The following is a 23,305-nucleotide window of genomic DNA, read 5'->3' as shown; positions in this document are numbered from 1 at the left end:
ATTGTTAATGTTATATCGATAAATAAATTGTACTCAAATGTAGACTCCTGGACCCCACACAAGCCCAAAAAAATCATGCGAATGCTTCCCTGCTCAGGCATCCATCACGTGATACCTTTCGATACCTCCGCCGCCCATCACGTGCGACATATCTTCCGAGGTCGAGAGGAGGAAAAGAACAAAGAAGAGGAGAGAGAGAGAGAGAGAGAGAGAGGGGGAGAGTAGGGGGGCGTACGGAATGGACAACAAGAAGCCGGCTGCGACGACAAGGAAGACGAAGAAGAAGGGAAGACCCTCCCTCTTGGACCTCCAGCGCCGCAGCCTCCGCCTCCAGCAGCAGCAGCAGCAGCACTGCGATCTTAGCCCTGATGACGATCCCCGCCCAGCTGCCGACGATGACGACGAGTCGGACCAGGGGAGGCGGGAGAAGAAGCTCCGCCTCGTCCTTCGGCTTCCCAACAACGCCGATGCGGCTTCCGCCGGCTCAGAATCCGACGACCGTAGAGCCCGGAAGATCGGGCTCGTCGGGAATGATCCCCAAGTAATTTGATCTCGCATCTTTCGCTTCCCCTACCTCTCTCTCTCTCTCTGCCGGAATGTAGATCTGTGGAGGAGTAAATTGGCAAGTTGGTGTTCGGAAACAATTAGTTGTACTATAAGAGGGTTGGGGAGCAAATCTGGTGCGGATTTACTTTCTGGTACGGTTCCGTCTGTGGATTGGGAATCTTTGCGTGCTTCTCGGGTGGGGTATTTTTTAGATTTGCGGGATCCTTGGATACCGTTATGCTCGATTTAGAGAGAGAAAGAGTGTGGTGGACTTGACTTGGTCAACTCCTGGTAAAAATTTTCATTAGAAAAAAAAACCCCAACTTTTCTTTCTTTCTTTGTTTTTTTTTCCTAACCAGGTGATCGTTTTCCTCCACCAATCCCCTTTATCTCCTGTTCAAATTTTTTCCCCCTCCTTATTTTTCTTTAAAAAAAAAAAAATCCTTTTTGCTGATATTGCCTGGGTCATTTCCCTTGTTTCAGGCAGAAAGGCAGAATCCTACATCGAAAGTGACGGATCTTCCACAAGGTTTGATGCCTCGCTTGTGCATTTATTTCGTGAATATAGAAATCATACATCATTTTATTTAAGTGGTTCTCGATGATAATTTGTTGTGTTATTGCTGTCATCAGATTGTGGACCCGATACACCATTACCGGACAAAAAGTTGTTAGTTTTCATCCTTGATAGATTACAGAAGTGAGTGCTGTGCCCTGCCTTCTTCCTCGTTATGTATTTTAGCCATGTGCATGTTCTGTTCAATTGTGTATCTTTTCAGTACATATATTATTTTGTTGTCATCATATCAGGAAAGATACTTATGGAGTCTTTTCCGAGCCTGTCGACCCTGAGGAGGTGCGTTGTATTTTAAATATGGTTACCTTCTGTGGACATGGGGATTGAATGACATTGGCTAGTCATTGTATCAGCTTCCAGATTACCATGATATTATCAAGCATCCCATGGATTTTGCTACTGTCAGAAAGAAGGTTTCAGATGATGCTTATTCCAACCTAGAGCAGTTTGAGGTCAGTTACTCAGAATGTTGAATGTTAAGTCATTCTCTCAATGACTTATTGACATATGTCTTAACCAAAATGCTTTTTAGAAGCCGCTGCATTTTGTATGGTTATCTGTAGTGTTCTTCTCAGTAAACCCTTTTTACAAAGAAATCCTTCACTATTGGATTACAAGCAGTTTTAGATACTTCAAAAGATAAAATGTAGATGAATTCCTTTACATCTCTTCCCTTTGGGAGGTGCTACAGATAAGAGCCTGTCTTCTTTCTGTTTGTCTTCCATGTTTGCTAAAAATTTTATGCATTTTGCCAAGTCAGTCTGTAGCTGCTATTTCTTTGCCTTGTGAGGCAGGTTTCATCATGATTAAGAATGAAAAAGAAAGTCGGCATTGTCCACTGTTTTAAAAAACCTATGCTTAGGCTGCCTAGGCAGTATTTTGAAGGGGATCATGTAGTAACTGCATATGACTGTGTATGACATATGCAGTCTGCCTGTGTAGTTGGAATAATATTATTTGGATCGATTTACATTGTTTATTAATATTGATTGACATGCTTCATGTGATTTGCATTGTATGACTGACATGTTTTGTTCCTATGTGGAAATATGAATTGAATGTGTCCATAAGTCTAATATATTGTGTAATTATATTAGTTATTTTATAATTTAAATATTTTTAATATTTGCCACATATGCTGTCCCATACCACACGTGTTATGCGGTGGGTGGATCACATACCATATTCTTTTTGAAACCTTTCCATTGTTCTTTTGGAAATACTAGCATTTCCTTTTTCTTTCCTTGGCCCATGGAAAGATTCAAATCTCCCAGTCAATATTGCAATATTTGTGTTCTGGTAGAACTGCAGTAGAAGTCTAATATTTGAAACTTTGCTAATTCATCTGATTTTTCTTTGTATTCCACTTGAAATTTATTATGGTACAGATTGTACACTATAACTTATTTGCATAGAATTTGACCTGATTTTTCTTATTAACCTGGTTTATGGTATGAAGAATACGTGGGGTTTTAGAGAGTTTTCAGCAATGGTTACTCATCCTACTTAAATTTGTAGATCTAAGAGTAGACTTAGACTACCAGTACCCTAACTGGGGTGATGGTGGAGCTAACTTATGTGGTTACAACTCACGGATGATTTATTTGAGACAGAGAAAGAACTAGAGATGCATTTGATGGTATTAAAAAAACTGTTATGAGCTGTAAGGCTCAGTCACACTCTCATATTCCGTGCACATTGTCAAATGGATACTTGTTTTCTAGTTTTTTAAAACTACTACTAGTCGGAAGCTGCCTGCTTGATTTGCTTTCTCACGTCTATCATCTAAGCTGATGCAAAAAATTTTTGTTTCTCATTGACTTATCCTACTTAAACATCGGGTTATTTCTTTTTTTGCCCCCATAATTTAATAATTTTCTCAATTTAGCCCAAAGTTTATTTGGTTTGAATATACACATATATTTACAAGTGTATTTCAATTTGCACCAACAATGTCAGCTTTCTCTTAACCCCAAGTTTACTTTACAACAACAACTAAACCTTATCCCACTAGGTGGGGTTGACTATATGGATCCTTTGACGCCATTGAGCTCTATCTTATACTATATCATCATCTATACTTAAATAAATTTTATCTTGTTTTATTGTTGCCAACCAAGTATTTTTTTGTTTTGCTTTTCCTCGTTTGATATGTATGTTTGTTATAGTTTCACATCGCCTAACTAGAACATTTATTTGTTATCTAAGCACATGTTCGTACCATCTTAAATATGTCTCTCGGAGTTTTTTCTCAATAGGTGCAACTTGGACTTTTTCTCTGCTCTCATTTCTTATTCTGTTCATTCTCGTATGTTCACACATCCACCTTAACATCCTCATCTCTACAACTCTCATCTTCTGCTCATGTACTCGAGTATAGCCAACATCCAACTCCATATAACATAGCACGTCTAACTGCGGTTTTATAGAATTTTCTTTTAAGTTTTAGAGGTACTTTATGGTCACATAAAACACCCGACGCTCTCCTCCATTTTAATCATCCTGCTTGTATTTTATGTAAGACATCTCTTTTAATCCCTCCATTAATTTACAAAAATGATCCTAAATATTTAAAGATCTTGATTCCGGGCAACTCATCATCTCCTATCTTAACAATTGTCTCATGCGTATATCCAACACTACTAACGTATATTGGGTGGTTAAGCTTTCTCCAGACATAACCTTGCAATCTTTATAAATTTTTCTATCATTCTTTCTAACCATAGGAAAGTCAATTTATGAATTATTATTCTCACTTTTGAACATGACTAGATGTTCTTCTCTTTTATTAAAAAATGTATTAGCTAATATAAAGTTATATGTTATTGCAAAATCTAATATAGTTTTCTCTTCTTTATTTCTCGTTCCAAATCCATAACTCTCATGTATCCTCTCATATTTCTCATTTTTTATTCCGACATGTCCATTTAGATCACCTCCTATTAAAATCATATCATTTGGTGGAATATTTTGTAATATTTCATCTTAGTCGTCCCAAAACCTTGATTTTGTAGTTTCATCTAATCTTATTTGCAGTGCATATACGCTAATTATGTTTATAGTTTCTTTCGCTACTATTATCTTAATGGCTATAATTCTATCCCCTTTTCTAACTACTCCTACAACTTTATCCTTTAACGAACTATCTACAATAATATCCACTCTATTTTTAACTTTACTCTTTCTAGTGTACCATAACTTAAAACCCGAGTCCTCTATTATCTTTGCCTTCTCGCCTACCCATTTTATCTCTTGTACACATAAAATATAAAATTTTCTCTTAGGCTATGTTTACTCTAGAGGGTGGATGAGGAAAGGAAAGGAATCAACGATAGAAAGTTGTCTTTGGAGGAAGAGAAAAGAAAGGGTGAAGAAATCTTTTCCTTTGCACACTTGTTTATCTTGATAGAGGAAGGTGAATACTTATGATGTAATTTTGTAAATAAAAAAGGATGCATGCGTCATTTTTTTTTGGTACATAGTGTAATTTTGTGATTTAAAAAGGGTACATGCGTCATTTTTTTTGGTATATGGTGTAATTTTGTGAATGCAAAAGGGGTACATGCGTCATTTTTTTTTCCATCCGTTGCTTTCCGTCCGATTTTGAGGTGATTGATTTTGGCTCCAAAATTATCCGTGGATGGATTACATTACTTTTCCTTCGGAAAATTTTAATGAAGTAAACGACGGAAACTTTTCCACCGTGGAAACTTTTCCTTAATTTTACTTTCCACTCTCCCAAGTAAACAGAGCCTTAATCATCGTATCTACTACCTCTATTGATTATCAGTGAGGGTTCCTAAGTTCCATGTTCCAAATCTTAGACTATTAGTTTTCCTATCATATTTGTTTTTATCCAATTTATGGTGTGAGAACTCTTGTCTATTTAACAATACGTCCAAGTTCTCATGAATATGTAGTGGTCCTTGTCGATACGTTACAGTCGGACCCTGCATCGTGAATTCTTGCATATTTAGCATTACACCCGAGTTCTGGAGATATAACGGTCTTGCCAAGACGTTACAGTCGGATCTTGCAACGCGTTCCTTCCGGGGAACAATTTAGCATTAGCACAATAGTTTAATAGATTCATTCATTGATCATTGTCATAGTTTTAGTGCTGGTTGACAATGTAACGCACCCCTCCTCTTTTATCCAGGCTTGGGACCAACCATGACTGGTTCATCACGAGCGGAGTTAACTCGAAGTTTACTTCTGTAAAAAAAATAGAAGTATTTTTTTTAACCATGATTATATGATTTGGCCTCTTCCAAGAGAGAGGTAGCCATGGATTTTTAATCCAAATAATGGTTATAGGAACTACAATTAACTATAATTTTTTAAAAACTAATTAGGGAGAGTCCAATTGAGGGATGGGATCCATGTAGGTGTCATATAGTCAGGAGTAACATGATTATATAAACTAAGGATCTCATGCAAATATCATAAAAATAGAAGAAAAAAATATATAAGAAACTGTAAATAATCATCATCAAATTGCATGATGATATCTTCATTATGATATAAAGTGGAGTATTTTGCCCCGAGACAATGGTGTAGCAATTAGGCTCTTCAAGCATCTAAGGGTTGGATCTCAGTTGCAACGCACTGCAGGGATTTTCCTTCATGGGATGGTAACTCTAAGAACGTTGGCCGCTTGGATGGACCTCCATGAACACTTTCCAATTTATCCTGTGCTTAGTGGGAAACTTTTGCCCATGACGATTGGTCATGGCCAGTCCCAAGGTCGGAGTAAGGAGGTGAGTTGCGTTAGGCTACCCGCCAGCGTTAAAACTATGACAAATATTTAATGAATGAATCCATTAACTATTGTGCTAATACTAGGATGTTCCCCGGAAGGAACACATTGCAGGGTCCGATTGTAATGTCTTGGCAAGGACCGCTACATCTCCAGAATTCGGCCGTTGTGCTAAATCCAACTGTAAAGTATTAACAAGGACTGCTACATCTCCATGAGAATTTGGGTATAGTGTTAAATAGGCAAGAGTTCTCACACCATAGGTCGAATAAGAGCAAATATAATAGGAAAACTATAATCTAAGATTTGGAACATAGGAACCCTCACTTGTTAATCAATGAAGGTATTAGATACGATAATTAGGAGAAAAATTTGTATTTTGTGTGTATAAGAGACAAAATGGGTAGGCGAGAAGGTAAAAATGATAGAGAACTCGGGTTTTAAGTTATGGTACACTGGAAAGAGTAAAACAAGAAATGGAGTGAGTATTATTGTAGATAATTCAGTAAAGGATAAAGTTGTAGGAGTTGTTAGAAAAGGGGATAGAATTATAACCCTTAAGATAATAGTGGCGAAAGAAACTATACACATAATTAGCATATATGCACTGCAAGTATGATTAGATGAAGCTACCAAATTAAGGTTTTGAGACGACTTAGATGAAATATTATAAAATATTCACCAAATGAAATGATTTTAATAGGAGGTGATTTAAATGGACATGTGAAAAATGGGGAATATGAGAGGGTACGTGAGAGTTATGGGTTTGGAACAAGAAATGAAAAAGGGAAAACTCTATTAGATTTTGTGATAACATATGACCTTATATTAGCTAATATGTTTTTTAAGAAAAGAGAAAAACACTTAATCACGTTCAAAAATGGGAATAATAAATCGCAAATTAACTTTCTTATGGTCAAGAAGAAGGATATAAAGATTACAAAGTCATTCCTGGAGAAAGTTTAACCACCCAATATAGGTTAGTAGTGTTGGATATATACCTCAAACATAGTATTAATAGAAAGAAAATATATACGACTCCTAAAATTAAGTGGTGGAAGTTAAAAGATGGGAAGTAAAATATATTTAAGGAGAGGTAGAAGTACAAGCATTATGTGAAATATACGATGACTCTAATACAACATGGGATAAGATGGTATTAAAGTTAAAATAGTAGCTAAGAGTGTACTTGGTGAGTCAAAGGTGTTAGGACCCTTGGCAGCCAGCTAGAGGGGGTAAATAGCCCTGTAAAGAAAAACAACCTTCCTCGAACTTTATAGCTTTAACAAAATTAACACTTGCATAAAATATATAAGACTGATTAAAAAGGAAGAGACACAACGAATTACTTGATTACAATCGGGGAGGTTATTAATCTAAGGAAGTGGAAAGCACATTAATTTCTCCTTCAGGCGGAGAAGCCTCTTTACAGTGAAGTACTAAAAATACGAAGCTAGACAAAAGAAATCGTTTACAAGTGTTCTTCAGTGTTCTTCATGTTATTTTTGGCTTTTATGATCAGGACTGTATTTATAGCTCTGGTCGGGGCGCCTGGAATGGTTTTGAGCGCCTGGAGGGGATAAAACTTTATCCCTGTCGCAACGGATCACGTTTGACACGATCCGGATAAGTTTCATGGTCCAGGTCTTCTGCTCCAGTGCCGGCTCTACTTGGGTGATCTCGGCCTTCTGAAAAAGGGCTCACCCGAACCCAACTTCCAGCCTTCGAGCAATCTTCTGCTCCGACTTCTCGTCCCTCGGAAACGTCGCGCGTTTCCTTCTCGTCTGCCCGCGTACTCTTCCGCAGCATCTCGTCCCTCGGATGCACCGAACCCGTCGGCTCTCTCTCGTGTCGTCTTTCTCGCTAGCTGCGTCTTTCACTCGACTTCCTGTGCTCCTAAGTTCCTGCACACTTAGACACAGGGGTTAAAAACCAACAGGACTTAACTTGACTTGGTTGATTACATCAAAACTACCTTGGGGTACTAATAATCTCTCCCTTTTGATGGGAGCAAACCCAAGTTAAGTTAGGGTAAAACCACAAAAAACAATTATAAAATAACAGTTATAAAATTTTGCAAGTAAAAAAAAATTAAGTATAAAAATTAGAAATATTGTACTACTCTCCCCTAGAGTTAATCTTTACTACTCCCCCTTTTGATCACATTAAAAATGGGGTACTTTTAAAATGACTTTCGAAAATTTAAAGCCTAAGGGAAAAACAAAAAAAAAACTCCTTTAATTAAAATTTTTTTTGCAAGGATTGAACAGAAAAATTTCACAAAAATTGTTGAAGTTTTTGGCAAAATTTAAAGCATTTGCATTTTGATAACTAATTCAAAAAAAATTTATAACGGAGAAGATTGTTTAGATTAACGTTTCACAAAAAAATAACTTAAACAAATTTTAATGATCAAATTTATTTTTCTAACAAAAATTTAAAGCATTAGTTAAATGCTTACAGTAAGTCAATTAAACATTCAATTCAGTAATTGACTTCCAAGCTGTGGCGAGACACTATGCCTTCTTGGTTATTGGAGTATCAACCATTTATAGACAAAGTCTCTTAAAAAATTTAAACATTTAACTTTCTTTCTGAAAGCCCTAAGTCCAGAAAAACAGTTAACCTAAATATAATTTTGGAACCCAGTACATGTTCCTACCTACTGGATTTATCAAGAATTCCTTAGGAATGTATTTCTGTGATATTTTCCTAATTTGGCCCTTATGGTATTTAAAATTCTAGTTTAAATTATTATATCTCCTAATATTTTGATTATTTGAGCATGCACGATTTTTCCAATATTCTATTTCTGTTTTCAATTTGACATTTTTTAATTTTAAATTATCGAACAGATCTAAGGGGCATGCATTGGTTAATTGTCTTTTCAAGTCCATATTTTCTTTTTCTAATTTTGCTAAATCCTTGGAAAGAATCTTAATAAATTTAAACGACTTTTTAGGAGATAAGGCACGTACTTAACTTATCTCGTATTATGATGCTCTCTCTTTATTGTGGCTTTCCTCTGATGATCCTCCCCCTTTGTCGATGCTCATCTCTGAGCTGGTTTCGTCTTCCTTTTGATGGTCTGCCATTAGGGCCGAGTCCGGCGTAGGCTTCGATTTCGGATTCGGAGGACGACAATTCATCCCATGTGGCCTTTAGATTATGCTTGGGCCGAGTTGGCTTCTTGTTCTTTTCCTTGTCCTTGTTCTTCAATTTTGGGCAGTCATCCTTTATGTGCTCTTCTTCGTTACAGTTGTAGCATCGGACCTTCCTTTTGTTCTGATAATGCTTTCTCTTCTGCGATTTAAATTTATTAAACTTTCTTACTAGTAGTGTCGCTTCATCTTCGTTAATCGACGCTTCGGAGTCAGGATCTTCCTTCTTGGCTTTCAAGGCAAGATTGTTGTTCGATTTTTCGATTTCTTTAGAATTTACACATCGAGTTTCATGAAATTCAAAAGTAGAAAACAAATTTTCTAGTGTACTTACCTCGAAGTTCGAAGTCCTTAGAGATGTAGTATGCATCTACTAAGGATGATCATTCTGAAATTCTTGGGAAGACGTTGAGCGCATACCGAATTGAATCTCGGTTCGTTACTGATTCTCCGATATTGTTGAGCTGAGTGATGAGTTCTTTGATCCGTGCTTGGAGTTGCAATACCTTTTTTCCATTGTTCATCCGCATGTTTGTTAGCTGGGTTCGGAGGATGTCTCGCATTGCTAACTTTACTTCTAAAGCGCCTTCGTGGAGTTCCAGGAACTTCTCCCAGAGCTCTTTGGCGGAGTCGTAGCAGCCAATTCGATTGACCTCCTGGGGTGGAAGGACGCTTAGCAGATGGAACTCTGCTTTACCATTCGCCACGAAATCGGCTTGTTCTTTCTTCGTCCATAAACACTCTTCCTTTCCAGCTCCATGTTAGTCCTTGTGGGTTACAAAACCATATTTCATGATTAACAGAATCTCAAAATTGGTTTTAATAAATACCTCCCTCCGACGTTTCCATTCTGCGAAGTCTCCCTCGAACTCTGGTGGATGAATACTTGCACCGACCATCGTCTCGTTGCTTCAGTTGACGGTTAGTTCTTCTGAGGCATCCTGCCTCTGATACCACTTGTTAGGACCTTTGGCGGCTGGCTAGAGGGGGTGAATAACCCTACAAAGAAAAACAACCTTCCTCGAACTTTATAGCTTTAACAAAATTAACACTTGCATAAAATATATAAGACTGATTAAAAAGGAAGAGACACAACGAATTACTTGGTTACAATCGGGGAGATTATTAATCTAAGGAAGTAGAAAGCGCACTAATTTCTCCTTCAGGCGGAGAAGCTTCTTTACAGCAGTTGAAGTACTAAAAATACGAAGCTAGACAAAAGAAATCGTTTACAAGTGTTCTTGTTCTTTTAGGCTTCTGAGACTAAGAGTGTATTTATAGCCCTGGTCGGGGCGCCTAGAAGGGTTTCGGCGCCTGGAGGGGGATAAAACTTTATCCCCGTCGCAATGGATCACGTTTGACGCGATCCGGATAAGTTTTATGGCGCCCAGTCCGATTTCTTGCTTCGGCTCTGCTCGCTTAGATCCGGGTCTTCTGCTCCGGCTCCAGCTCTACTTGGGTGATCTCGGCCTTCTGAAAAAGAGCTCACCCAAACCCAACTTCCGACCTTCGAGAAATCTACCGCTCTGGCTTCTCGTCCTTCGGAAACGCCACGCGTCTCCTTCTCGTCCGCCCGCATACTCTTCCGCAGCACCTCGTCCCTCGGACGCACTGAACCCGTCGGCTCTCTCCCGTGCCGTCCTTCTCGCTAGTTGCGTCTTTCGCTCGACTTCCTGTGCTCCTAAGTTCCTGCACACTTAGACACAGGGGTTAAAAACTAACATGACCTAACTTGCTTTGGTTGATCACATCAAAACTACCTTGGGATACTAACAAAAGGGACATGCACCACTGAGTAAGGAATCTTAGTGGTGGAATGAGAAAGTACAAGAGAAAATGAAGGAAAAATGAATAGCTTATAAGGAATTATATATTTGTAAGAACGAGGAAAACTTAAAAAAATATACAATAGCCAAGAAAGAAGTTAAGAAAGTAGTGAGTAAAGCAAAGAATGAAATTTTGAATGATTATATTAAAAATTAAATACAAAAGAAGGGGAAAGAGATATTTATAGAATAGCTAAAGTGAGAGAAAGGAGGACAAGAGATTTTATCCAAATAAAATGTATTAAAGATGAATGTAACAGAGTATTAGTAAACGATGGAGAAATAAAAGAGTGGTGGAAGAGGTATTTTTATCAACTTTTTAATGAAGGTTTAGGTGACCAACTTAACTTAGGTAATTTAATTAGGTCAAATGAGTATAGAAATTTAAATTTTTATCGTAGAATTCAAACTTCGGAAGTAGAACAAACTTTAAATGAGATGCACAATGAAAGAACCGTTGGATATTTTGATAGAGGTATGAAAGTGCTTAGGGAAACAAGGTATTGAATGACTTATAAAATTATTTAACATGATATTGAAAATGAAAAAAATGTTTGATCGGAGGATAAATACTCTAGTTTCCTTATATAAGAACAAGGAAGACGTACAAAATTGTGCAAACTATAGGAGTATTAAACTAATGAGTCATACTATGAAACTTTGAAAAAAAATAATAGAAAAAAGATTAAGGAAGGAGACCACAATGATCGAAAATCAATTTGGGTTCATGTCTGGAAGGTCGACAATAGAAACTATACATCTTAGATAATTAATTAAAAATATCAGGAGCAAAAATAAGATCTACACATGGTAGTCATTAACTTAGAAAAAGTTTATGATAGAGTTCCAAGAGAAATTATATGAAGAATTTTATAAAAGAAAGGTGGTAGCGTAATATATATTGAACTAATTAAGGATATGTATGAGAATGTAACAACCAGAGTAAAAACTTCAGGCGGAGTAACTGAAGCATTTTCAATAAAGATAGGGTTACATCAAGGATCAACTTTAAGTTCCTATTTTTTTACACTAATTATGGACGAATTCACTACGCACATTCAAGACACAATACCGTGGTGTATGTTGCTTGCAGATGATATTATTTTGGTAGATGAAACATGTGAAGGGGTAAATGCTAAACTAGAATCTTGGCGGAAAACACTAATAGGGAAAGGTTTTAGGCTTAGTAGATTAAAAATAGAATATATGGAATTTAGGTTTAGTAATATTAGAATTAATGAGACAATTGTTAAGATAGGAGAGCTTGCCCGGAACCGAGAGCTTTAAATATTTAGGATCATTTTTGCAAAACGATTGAGGGATTGAGAGAAATGTCTTACATAGAATACAAGCAAAATGGTTGAAATGGAGAGGAGCGTCAGGTGTTTTATGTGACCGTAAAGTACCTCTAAAACTACAAGGAAAGTTCTATAAAACTGTTAGACTTGCTATGTTATATGGAGCTGAATGATGGACTATGACTCGAGCACATGATTAAAAGATAAGAGTTGCAGAGATGATGATGTTAAGGTGGATGTGTGGACATACAAGGATGGACAAAATAAAAAATGAGAGCATTAGAGAGAAAGTCGGAGTTGCATCTATTGAGGGAAAACTCCGAGAGACACGTTTAAGATGGTACATGCATGTACTTAGACGACCAATAAATGCTCCAGTTAGGCAATGTGAAACTATGACAAACACACATATCAAACGAGGAAGAGGAAGACCACAAAAGACTTGGTTAGTAACAATAAAACAAAATAAAATTTATTTAAGTATAGATGATGATATAGTAGGAGATAGAGCTCAATGACGTAAAAGAATTCATATAGCCGATCCTACCTAGTGGGATAAGGCTTAGTTGGTGTGTTGTTGTTGTTAGTGGAAAGCTTCCGTGAGTCGGATCGGTCATCTTAAAATTAGTCAGTTCGAAAAATTAGATACCTAGATTACAAAAAAAAAAAAAAAAAAAAAAAAGGTTGGATTATACTAATCTTGCTTTGAATCTAACAAGAGAAACTGAATCTCCATAGATCAAATTGTACGGATTTATTCCCGATAAATTATTATCAATGTTCTCCTAGGCTGAAAATAGATAGTAGGAGCAAGATGGGAAGACTGGGATTTTGACTTTTGGGTAAAGGTCTCATCACTTGGAGTTTTAAAAGGTTTACTATGACGTACAGCCTTTTGAGTGTTGACCAACTTTTCATTATTTATTTATGGGAAATAGATGTTTTTCACAGCTATGGGATGTGGGCATATTGAGGCGAGGGGACAAAATAAGTAATTTGGTTAAATACAACCTTACGATTTCAATGATGCAAGCAAAATTATTCTGTAGTTGTAAAAAAATGAATCCATTAGAGTGTATAAGATAAAAGGAGATTAAAGAACACAACTGTTAATTTAATAAAAATGATTTAATTTATAAAGATTACTAGTGATATAGCCTTGCATAAAGCCAAATGGAGGTATCAGGGATACATTTCCATACCCTGAATGATGCAAGCATATTTTTTCCTTTAGGTATGGGATCAACTGCTACCCTTTCCCTCTTAGTTGTTATCTTGCTAATTGGTTTGATGAATTCTTTATCTGACTTGAGCGATGCAGCTCATTGACCTTTGCCATCTGTTAGTTACTAAAGATTTGTTTTTTCTGTCTGTGATGCATCAATCCCAACTTGGGTCTGTATATTCTATAAGATTTAGGCATCTAGGTTTTTGCGATGTGCTGCAAGCTCAACAATGACTTTGAGTGAGACACTATGATTTTTTAGGCAGCAAAGAAGGTGTTTCGGGGCTAAGGAGTAACTCAAGAGTACGATGGAGGTGTTTCGAGTTATGTGAGACGACAACAAAGGTGCTTCAAGCTAAGAAGTAGCGTGAGGTGGTGATGACTTGTGCGAAATGTTTGGGATTGTGATATTCAAGCTTCCTAACATAACATTGCCTTCGTGCTAAATCACAAAATCATAGAATGTGAGTCTACGACGACTTCTGCATAGGTGTCTCGGGTTGAGATGTCGATCGTGGTTAGCATAGCTTCTAAAATGACACCTCTATGATAATCCTAGGAAGCCTTACGAAGAAGAAGTGCCTTCTCTCTTTCTCCCTTCTCCTTAGCTTTGGCTGTTTAGTACACCTACCAACACTACAACTCACATCTATGTCTCGTTCCGATTTCGAACCAAGACCCTAGCCCAAACGAGATTTCAAGCCTTATTCTTGTGACCTTTTAATAATTTGTTACATGACTAATAGAACTTATTTCTTCAAGCACATGCTAACATTTTTTACATCTTACCATTATCAACTGTAGTATGTTTTTTTTTTTCTAAAACAAACTTTTGGTGTCATTGGACACTTCCCAGTAATGTCACTCTTCTTGCATATGTTGAGCTAGGGGAAACTAGCATATCATGAAAAGCCTGTACTACTCATAAAAAGAATGAAATCATCTCGTTGAAAAGTATGGTAAATAAAAACATGTGAAACACAAACTACAAGGTCCAATGAATAGCTTTCATCCTACAGCATTGTTTTCATTCAACCTTCTCTCTCTCTCTCTCTCTCTCTCTCTCTCTGCCTTCTTCCTGTAAAAAAAAAAAAAGACAGTCCAGTGTACGAAGCTCCTGCCATGTGGGGTCCCGGGGAAGGATCCATTATACGCAGTCTTACCCTGCTTTTTGCAAGAGGCTGTTTCCAGCCCGGTGCCTTCTTCCTGTAATTACAAGCTATTCATTCAAGCGGTGACTCTCAAAAACTTTGATTTGTCTAAGGGTTGCAATTTTGAAGTTTCGATCTCCTTCAATTGATTAATGATTATAGAAAAGCTTGCACACGTAACAATGAACCATTTTTTTTTTTATGGCAATCATATGTTTAAGCTGCTTCAATTAGCCTATTGATGTTAGCTTGGGCATTATTACTGTATAAGAACCTTGGCAAGAGAAAAATAGATTCTGAATGTGTAGGAGACACTATACACATTATACAATTCAATAATAATTACCTTGCATTTTATTTCCTTTTCTATTCTGTGCTCATCATATTTAGTGACATAGTACATTAGTGTTTCAAGATTTAGAAAGTCTTGTCAAAGAGTTCCATGACAATTCAAATGGAATTTCTATTGATTATAAGATCCTCCATAACATTGTGTATTTTGTTTCTTCTACTTCTGTGATACTGTTTTTATTGTATCTTGTTCTTTGAGGTCTGGGCCTCTTTGCTTGAGGCCCTTAATGATTTATCCCGTCTTATTAGCATAAGTGAAATGCCCTTCTATTTATCTGAAATATTTGCACTTGTGCAGAAACATTTTTTTACTTTTGTTTCATGGTTTGCAGAAAGATGTCTTTTTAATATGCTCAAATGCAATGCAGTACAATGCATCAGATACAATCTACCACAGACAGGTATCAGCTTATCTATCTGTTTCTTTCCACTGATTTCTTATTTTTATGTTAATAGGTATTTTGTCTGTATAGGCTCGAGCAATTCAAGAGCTTGCAAAAAAAAACTTTGACAATCTAAGACAAGAAAGTGATGACAATGAACAAGAACCAAAACCAGCACGGAGAGGCCGACCACCAACTAGAGATATTTTCAAGAAAATAGGCCGTCCCCCTAGTGGTAATGCTGGTTCAAATCTCTCTTCCAATGCAAAACTTGCTAATGCTGGGGACAATCGTCACTCTGTCAATTTCTCGCCCGATTTATCACAAAAGGGATACCACAATACCAACTTACCTACAAAACCTTACGGTCTTCGCAATTCTGAAGATCGTAGTTTTTATGAGGAGCATTTGTTCGAAAGGAATGATGATACTTCAGGTCTACTTCTCAAATCTTATATTGAGACAAAAAACTATTGCCATTTGCAAAATATCCAACAAGCATTCTTTGTGGGTTCTTTTTGTAGGTTCTGCCTTCAAAGGTGCTGCGTTAAGATATCCAAAAAAGTCCTCTGTTAATGATGAAAATCGTCGTAATACATATACTGAACCTCAGGTGGTCAGCTCCACCAAGCCATCAGTGTTAACAGCATTTGATGGACAGAGAAAGCAGCTGATTCCTGTGAGTACTAAGTCAGATCCTGATATATAAACTGGCTGTGTTCAATGTCTATCCAACATTCTTATCTCTATATTATAATTATATTCACTACAATCCCTCTTCCCTTGTACTTCCGGCCAGCTTTTACATATTGGATACCATGACAAACTATATCAATAGATTATTTACTAACAAATTTGATGATGTCTCAATCAGGTTGGCCTTTACACGGAGCACGCATATGCATGGAGCTTGGCACGATTTGCAGCAAAACTTGGCCCCATTGGATGGGAAATTGCAGCTAAACGGATTGAGGGTACCCTTCCTCCCGGGACGAAATTCAGCCGTGGGTGGGTTGGAGCAAAAGATGCACCACAGCCGTTGTCTCAATCTCAGCCACTCCTGGCGTCGAGATCTCCACATTCTTCCCAACCAGAAAATATGCCATCCATGAGTGCATCTGCCACATCTGAACATGCAATAGATGATACAGCTGTTGAAGCTAAAGCAAGATCAACTCCACCATCTTTCTTGCCAAGCAGATCCCTGGATTCTTCAGAGGCCTCTAGTAGAAACCAAGAAAGTTCTTCGAAGCCACACAATGCTGTTGGGTTACATGGTATTTGGCAAAAGGTAGGAAGCCAATTTCCACAAGTAGGCTCCGCCGCGATGCAGCCTCACTCGAATGGTTTTTACACCTCAGGATTTAACCATCTTTCTCAAGCTGGGAAGACTATCAGTGCGTCAGCACCACCTCGACCATCATCAGGCATCGTTTCAAGAAATAGCGATCGACCATCAACGACTAATTTCACTTCTGATATTATGAATTCAGCTGCCAATCCAAGTACATCTTCCAGCTATCGGCCTGATGTCTCCCATGGTTCTCAGGAAACAAGGAGAGCTGTAACAATGCTGAGGCCGGTTTCGTTTCCTCCCGATTTAAATGCTGGTTTTCAGTCACCAGGGTTGCCAGTTTCAGGTGTTCTATTAGACTCACAAAACCCTAATCCAAACTTAGCACTTGGACTGTGAAATTGTACTCCTTTTTTCATTTTTTTTATCCCATCGGTAGAGATTAGAAGAATCCACGCTTACAGTTCAGAATAGCCCAATGATGCAGGTGTTTTTAACAATTATGGCAACTGTTGTAGAAGTAGAAGGCGATTGTACAGATTAAATTATTATTGATATTAATTTTTGATATGGTGACTGATCTGGCTCGAAAAAACATACTTCACTGTACTTTCGAGAGTGATGAAATGAGAATTGTTTGTGATGACTGAGAGAGAATTGTATCTCAATTTTTTGCACAAATATTTTGTCATCAAAATTGTAAATCAAAGAATCTATTTCTTCTCTTCTGTGTTTTTGTTAAATCATGTTTGATATGTTGTACACCTTATGGTGCACAACTTGAGAGTTTCATGTGTACTTTTTTTTTTTTTTGGAGTTTAGGGTTTTGTACTTAGTGTTTAGGCTTTAGGTGTTGGATTGGATGGATCGATTAGAGTGGAGTAAATAGTTTGTAATTAACATTAACACTTTCTCTTGCTTCTAGCTTAGCAAGTGATGTGGTGATAAGGAAGAGTCCACCTGGCATGAATTAATTACCACAGTGTAGGTCAAAAGTAGGGCAGTCAACGCTAGGGCTTAACAAGGCTCGTCTGTATAACTCGGACGGAAGGCGGCTACATTGGTCGATTGGATGGACCACTGTCCGATCGGCTGACCGGATGAACCAGCGTCTGGTCAAGAGAACGAGCCGAGTAGGCTAGCCATCCGGCTCGGGGTATGACATTATACGTATTAATAACGAACCAATAAAATAATAAAAGAGAAAAAGACTGAGATACTTAATAAAGGGAAGAGAAAGTAAAAGAGAACATTTCATCTATCATCGAATGCAAAGAACCCAAGACAAAATAGTCTTCTACCGATGATTAATACTAGTTCCATGAATGTGAGAACCCAAGACAAATATGTCTTCTGTTAGTAATTAATATCATTAAATAGGGGAAGATGGAGGGTCACTAAGAAAGATATAAAAGAGTATGGTAAGTATGAAGAAGGGAGAATTGATCTCTGTCTCTATTATTCTCGATTTCTTTTCCTACTATTATTTCTAACTTAAGCGTCAGAGGGCCAACGCCAGGGACCCTTTCTCTGTCTCGGTTTGTTTTGCAAAAGAGCGAGGTTTTCATCCAATCAGAAGAGTTGCCACATCCCTGGCTTTCTAGCTTCACGCTTTCAGACAGGATCAGCAAGGATACACAATTAATTTAAAATAATTAACATAAAAAGAAATAAGAGACAAGTTTTTTTACTTAGTTTACAACCGGGAAGATTATTAATCCAAGGCATTGAAAGCTCAACAAAAGATCTCTTTCTTTAAAGACGGAGTAACCTTTTAGAGACGTTAAAAGCATAGAAATTAAACTAAGAGTTGTAGATGAAAGTGCACAGTGTGTTTTTTTAACTTCAAGCACCATCCCTCTATTTATATCCTAATGGTCGAAATGACCGTTATACTGACGTGGCACTTCTTGAGCCCTTGGAAGTGATCTGAGAGCCTGAACTCAGTCGATCCACTTTGCAATGGATCTCTTCAACGATTCTGAGCTTCCCGGACGCCTGGAAGAGATCTGGGCGCCTAGAGACGGCTAACATGGTGTTAGTGTGTATACTAAAGCCTAGATTTTGTAAATATTTATTTTGAAATAAAGAATCACATTGGTAAAAAAAAATCTACATTTGTAGTTGTTCAATTAATTTATATTGTACATAACATGGTGTGTGATGTCACACACAGAAGATCATGTTATTAGTTCTTTATAAATTATAAACAGATGCTCACGACTAAGATGGAAAGGAACAAACCGTTGGAATAGTCGTAGTGTAATTAGGTATTAGTTTATCTTGACTAATAAATTATACTAGTACACTCTAAGTGTATTGAGTAGGACCATTTAAGGTAAGATCTTTTTATACTGACTTAATAAAAGAACAACACCTTAGTTATTATGGAAATGTGTGCTCTTAATTCTAATATAATAACAAACACATATATTTAGTAGTTATTTCTTTAACTTATCAAAGGGTGAGATCTAGCTCGATAAATCAAAAAGCTCGATAAGTTGAGAAATGATATTACTTATAGTGTGTATTGTTGATTATAGAAGAAAATTGTGTCATAGTAATCTAGGTTGAGAATGTCCCTAAGAGGAGCTCATAAGGATTGTCATGTTAAATCCTGCAGGTGGACTTAGTCCAACATGACGATGAGGTTGAGTGGTTCTACTCTTGGACTAAGACATTAATTAAAATGAGTTGTCAGTAACTCAATTAATTAGTGGACATTCGATATCTTAAACACAGGGAGATTAATACACTCATGATAAGAAGGAGCCCACGATGTAATTTGGAATTGGTGCGGTAGTGCAATAATAACTCTCTAGTGGAATAAGTTGTTATTGATGAATTTGAGTTGTGTGTTCAGGGCGAACACGGGATACTCAAGCTCGCCGGGAGGCTAAAACCAATTTCTCCTCTAGGTCCCTGTCGCAGCATCATTAATGCCTCATATCCACCCATGAAAAGCCCATCTTGGTGTCCAAGAGGGGGCTGGCCCAAGGCTTGGTGACCAAGCCAAGGGCCGGCCACTATCTTCTCTAAAGGGGTCGGCCATAAGTTTTGCAAAGGGAGCCGACCACATAATTCAAATTATGAGGGGTGTTTTGAATTTTTAAAATCTTCTCTTTGTAGATATCTACAAGTTTTAAAAGGGAGATTTTAAATTATAAAACTTTCTTTATTTGAATTAGGTCACATGGTTTAAAAGAAAGTTTAAAAGTTTTAAAACTTTCATTTTTTAACCATCCTCATGGTTTTTAAAAAGGGAGTTTTAAATTTGAAACTTTCCCTTTTTGTCACCATGTTAAAAAAGGAAATTTTAAATGAGAAGTTTTAAATTTTAAAACTTGTTTTAAAATAAAGAAAACTTTTCTTTTTTAAACATCCACATTAGGAGATTAAAAGAGAGCTTATAAAATTTTATAAGAGCTTTCCTTCTTTGCTTATAAAATTTTTACAAAATTTTTATTTCCTTCCAATTAGGGCCGGCCACCCTTGCTTGGTGCCTAAGCAAGGGGTCGACCAATCAATTGAATCAATCAAAGAGGAGAAAAAGGAATTAAAAAGGAGGAAAGGAAAAACAAGAGGAAAATTTTAATTTTTTATAAAAATCTTTCCTTGTATGCCTTGGGCAAGTATTATAAAAGAAGGGGAGGAGAGACCTCATGATATATCAATTCTTATTCTCTTGCTTGTGCTCCCTCTTGTTCCCGGCCCTCTCCCCTTTCCTTTTCCTTTGCTCTCTTTTATTTCTTTGTGGTGGTGTGACCGGATTTTAGAGAAGGAGGAAGAAGCTTTTGGGTGGTGTTCATCTTGGAGGTTCGTCGCCCACACGACGTCCAAGAGGAGGCGAGGAATACGGCAGAAGATCTCGAGGTTATTAGCATACAAAGAAAAGGTATAACTAGTAATTATTTTCCGCATCATGCTAGTTTTTTCTTTGTATGAATTCCAAACACAAGAGGCATATGATTCTAGAGTTTCGAATTTGTGATTCGAGTTTGTGTTTTTTTTTGTTTTTCGAATTCGTGATTCAATTGTTCCTTTTGGTTAAACCTAGAGTTATATAAGAAAATTAAATATTAGCTTTCCTTAAAAGGCTTTGTCTAGGCGGTGGTGGATGATCCCATACCCAAGAAGGACTAGTGCCTCGCCATGCAGTCCTGGAAGCCAATTTTAAAAATTAATATTTAATTGAATTTATAACATAGGTAGATTTGGATCAATAATGTTAAACATCATTTGCGATCCAAATCTAAACCATTAAGAACAGATAAGTTAAATTTGGAATCAATAATGTTAAGTTCCGTTTGCGATTGCGATTCCTAATTTAATTTCTAAAGAACACAATATGTTGTTTAGGAAAGGTTTGACACTTATACAAATTTTTGTACAGTGGAGCCAGTACGATCTTCCTAGGACCAACCAACACATGGAATTCGTGCTGATCCTCTTCAGCAACGACTCTCACTGACGTGGTCGCCCTTCCCAGGCGTCTGGAATCTAGGCACCTGGACTTGATCCATATGCTTGGAATGGTCAACTCAGAAGTTGACCATGCTTCCATCCACTCACTTAGGTAATACTCTAGCGGTCTACAATTGAGCTCACCTAAATCCAACTTTGGCCTTCTCCTCGAGTATACTTCTTTCCTGGCTTCTCATCCCTCAGATGCGCCATGCGTGTTCTTCTCATTCCACCGATATACTCTTCTGTAGCTCCTCATCCCTCGAATGCACCGAGCATGTCGACTCACTTTCCGTGTCATCATTCTCAGTCGCTACATCTTCCGCTCGACTTCTTATATTCCTAAGTCCCTGCATACTGAGACACAAGGTATTAAATACATAGGGTTTACCTTAACCCTGTTGATCATATCAAAACTAACTTGGGGTACTTACAATCTCTCCATTTTTTTTATATGAATCAACCTGAATTAAGGTTTGGATAAATAAATAATAATTTATAAAAACAATTATAACATTTAACATTAAATATTGCAATTAAGTAAAAAAAAATTGAAAACTTTCTCTTAACTTAACTTAACCCTGATAAAAAATAAGGAAAAATAAGATAGAAAAATATAAAAATCTAAATTTTTTTAAGGGGTTGTAAATAGATTATTCAAGATTATATCTTTTTACCAAAATTATTCTGTAATGAAAATAATTTTTAATAAATAAACCTCATTTTTTTTAAAAAAAAATTTTAAAATAATTTTTAAATTTGAAAAATCTTTAAATTTTTATCAATGTCAAACAAAGACATTTAGACTATTTTTCTTTATAACTAAAATAAATATTTTTAATAGAAATATATATTTTTGATATTAAATATTTAAAATATAGTTTTTTATTTCTAAAAATTTTGTTGATTTTTCTGAACATTCAAAATCTAGCCATTAGTTTTGAAAAAAAAATCAAAATTTTTAAAAATTTATTGCCAAAAATTTTCAATATCAAAATCTCATTTTTTAGTAAAAATACATACAAATTTATATAATGGTCCAAAAATTTTGAAATTTTTTCTAGCAACAAAAAAATATAATTTTTTATCACAAAAAATTTAAACCAAATTAAAATAAAAAAAAGGTTAACGAAAATTTAATTTTGCCAATATAATTAATAATTCAACTAAACTAATTCTAGCATGCATATAAAATTAATTTAATAAGTTAAAACAAATTTTGGAATCTAAAATAAATTATTTTCTAGGGGTTAATTAAATATTTTTTAAGAATATTATTTCTTAATATTTTGCAATTTGTCCCATGTGGTTTCTCAAATAACAATTTAGTCCACCATTATTTCTAATATTTAAAACTCGTAAAAAATTTGAATTTGAACGTCCAAAATTTTTTTCTAATAATTCTATTTTTCATTTAATTTTGTATTTTAATTTTACTTTTATTAAAGTCTTCTATTAGACATGCATGATCTTTCTTTGATTTTATATATTTTGTCATAGTTTTGCGTAATGATTTACTTAACATCTTGATAGTGTTGGTGCGGGAAGCACCAGACGATCGAACCTGTGTTTTGATAACGACAAAGGGTTCAAAAGTTAAGATGTCTTGTTACCTAACAAGTGCGATTGAGCTTGTAGGAAAGTCCTAGTGGATTCTAGGTAGGTGGAAAATCCTAAGAGGTGATAACCCTAGGTCCTAGGGGTGATAACCCTAGGTCCTAGGGGTGATAACCCTAGGTAAACCCTAGGGAGAAGTAATCCTACGTCCTAGGGGGTGGTAACCCTAGGTAAAAAGTCTTGGCTGGTCGAACGCTTTGGACGAAATCCTAGAGTCGGGGACTTTAGGTGAAAATTCTGGTAGTCGCGAACCAGGTGAAAGACTGGATGGGTCGGGGATCGGACGTCCAATAGAAAAGTCCTGAAGACTCGGACGCTGAGCAAAGTCCAGTCGGTCTGGAGGACCAGTCTAGCAAAAGATAAAATCTTCTGAGAGGAGTAGGTGAGGACGCGTTCCTCGAAGAGGGAACAATAGGCGTCGGTTCGACCTAGAGTTTCAGTGAAACTCAAAGTCAGAACCGGACAGTCCGGAGACTGTCAAAATAATTTATTATTTCATATTTTATTGTGCTAACTCTATTTTGTAGGGCATGTTTAGTATTTTGGACTAACGTATCTTGCAGAGAGCGAAAATGACTTAAAAGGCTTGGATGAACAGTGTCCGAGGTGCCTCCGGGGTTGTTAGAGGTGCCTTGGGTGCTTTAGGCGAAGGT

The 23,305-nt window shown here is 36.7% G+C and overlaps 1 protein-coding gene across 2 annotated transcripts; it reads left to right on the top strand.

Annotated features, from left to right (window-relative positions):
* The first annotated feature begins 112 nt into the window (after positions 1-112).
* LOC121972068 lies at positions 113-17,252 on the top strand. 2 transcript variants are annotated; one of them, XM_042523683.1, is made up of 10 exons: positions 113-541; positions 1,030-1,075; positions 1,180-1,246; positions 1,357-1,402; positions 1,477-1,575; positions 15,227-15,295; positions 15,368-15,713; positions 15,802-15,956; positions 16,152-16,568; positions 16,639-16,905. In XM_042523683.1, the coding sequence occupies exons 1-10, from the start codon at positions 239-241 to the stop codon at positions 16,762-16,764; spliced, it is 1,674 nt and encodes a 557-aa protein (XP_042379617.1). In that variant the 5' UTR covers positions 113-238; the 3' UTR covers positions 16,765-16,905. The 2 variants fall into 2 exon arrangements, with proteins under 2 accessions (XP_042379617.1, XP_042379611.1); XM_042523677.1 differs by having other exon boundaries at positions 114-541; positions 16,152-17,252.
* The last annotated feature ends 6,053 nt before the right edge of the window (positions 17,253-23,305 follow it).

The sequence above is a fragment of the Zingiber officinale genome, chromosome 1B (genome assembly GCF_018446385.1).
Source record: "Zingiber officinale cultivar Zhangliang chromosome 1B, Zo_v1.1, whole genome shotgun sequence".
NCBI lineage: Eukaryota > Viridiplantae > Streptophyta > Magnoliopsida > Zingiberales > Zingiberaceae > Zingiber > Zingiber officinale.
Note: the sequence above shows the minus strand (reverse complement) of the source record. Positions and strands in the feature narration are given on the sequence as shown.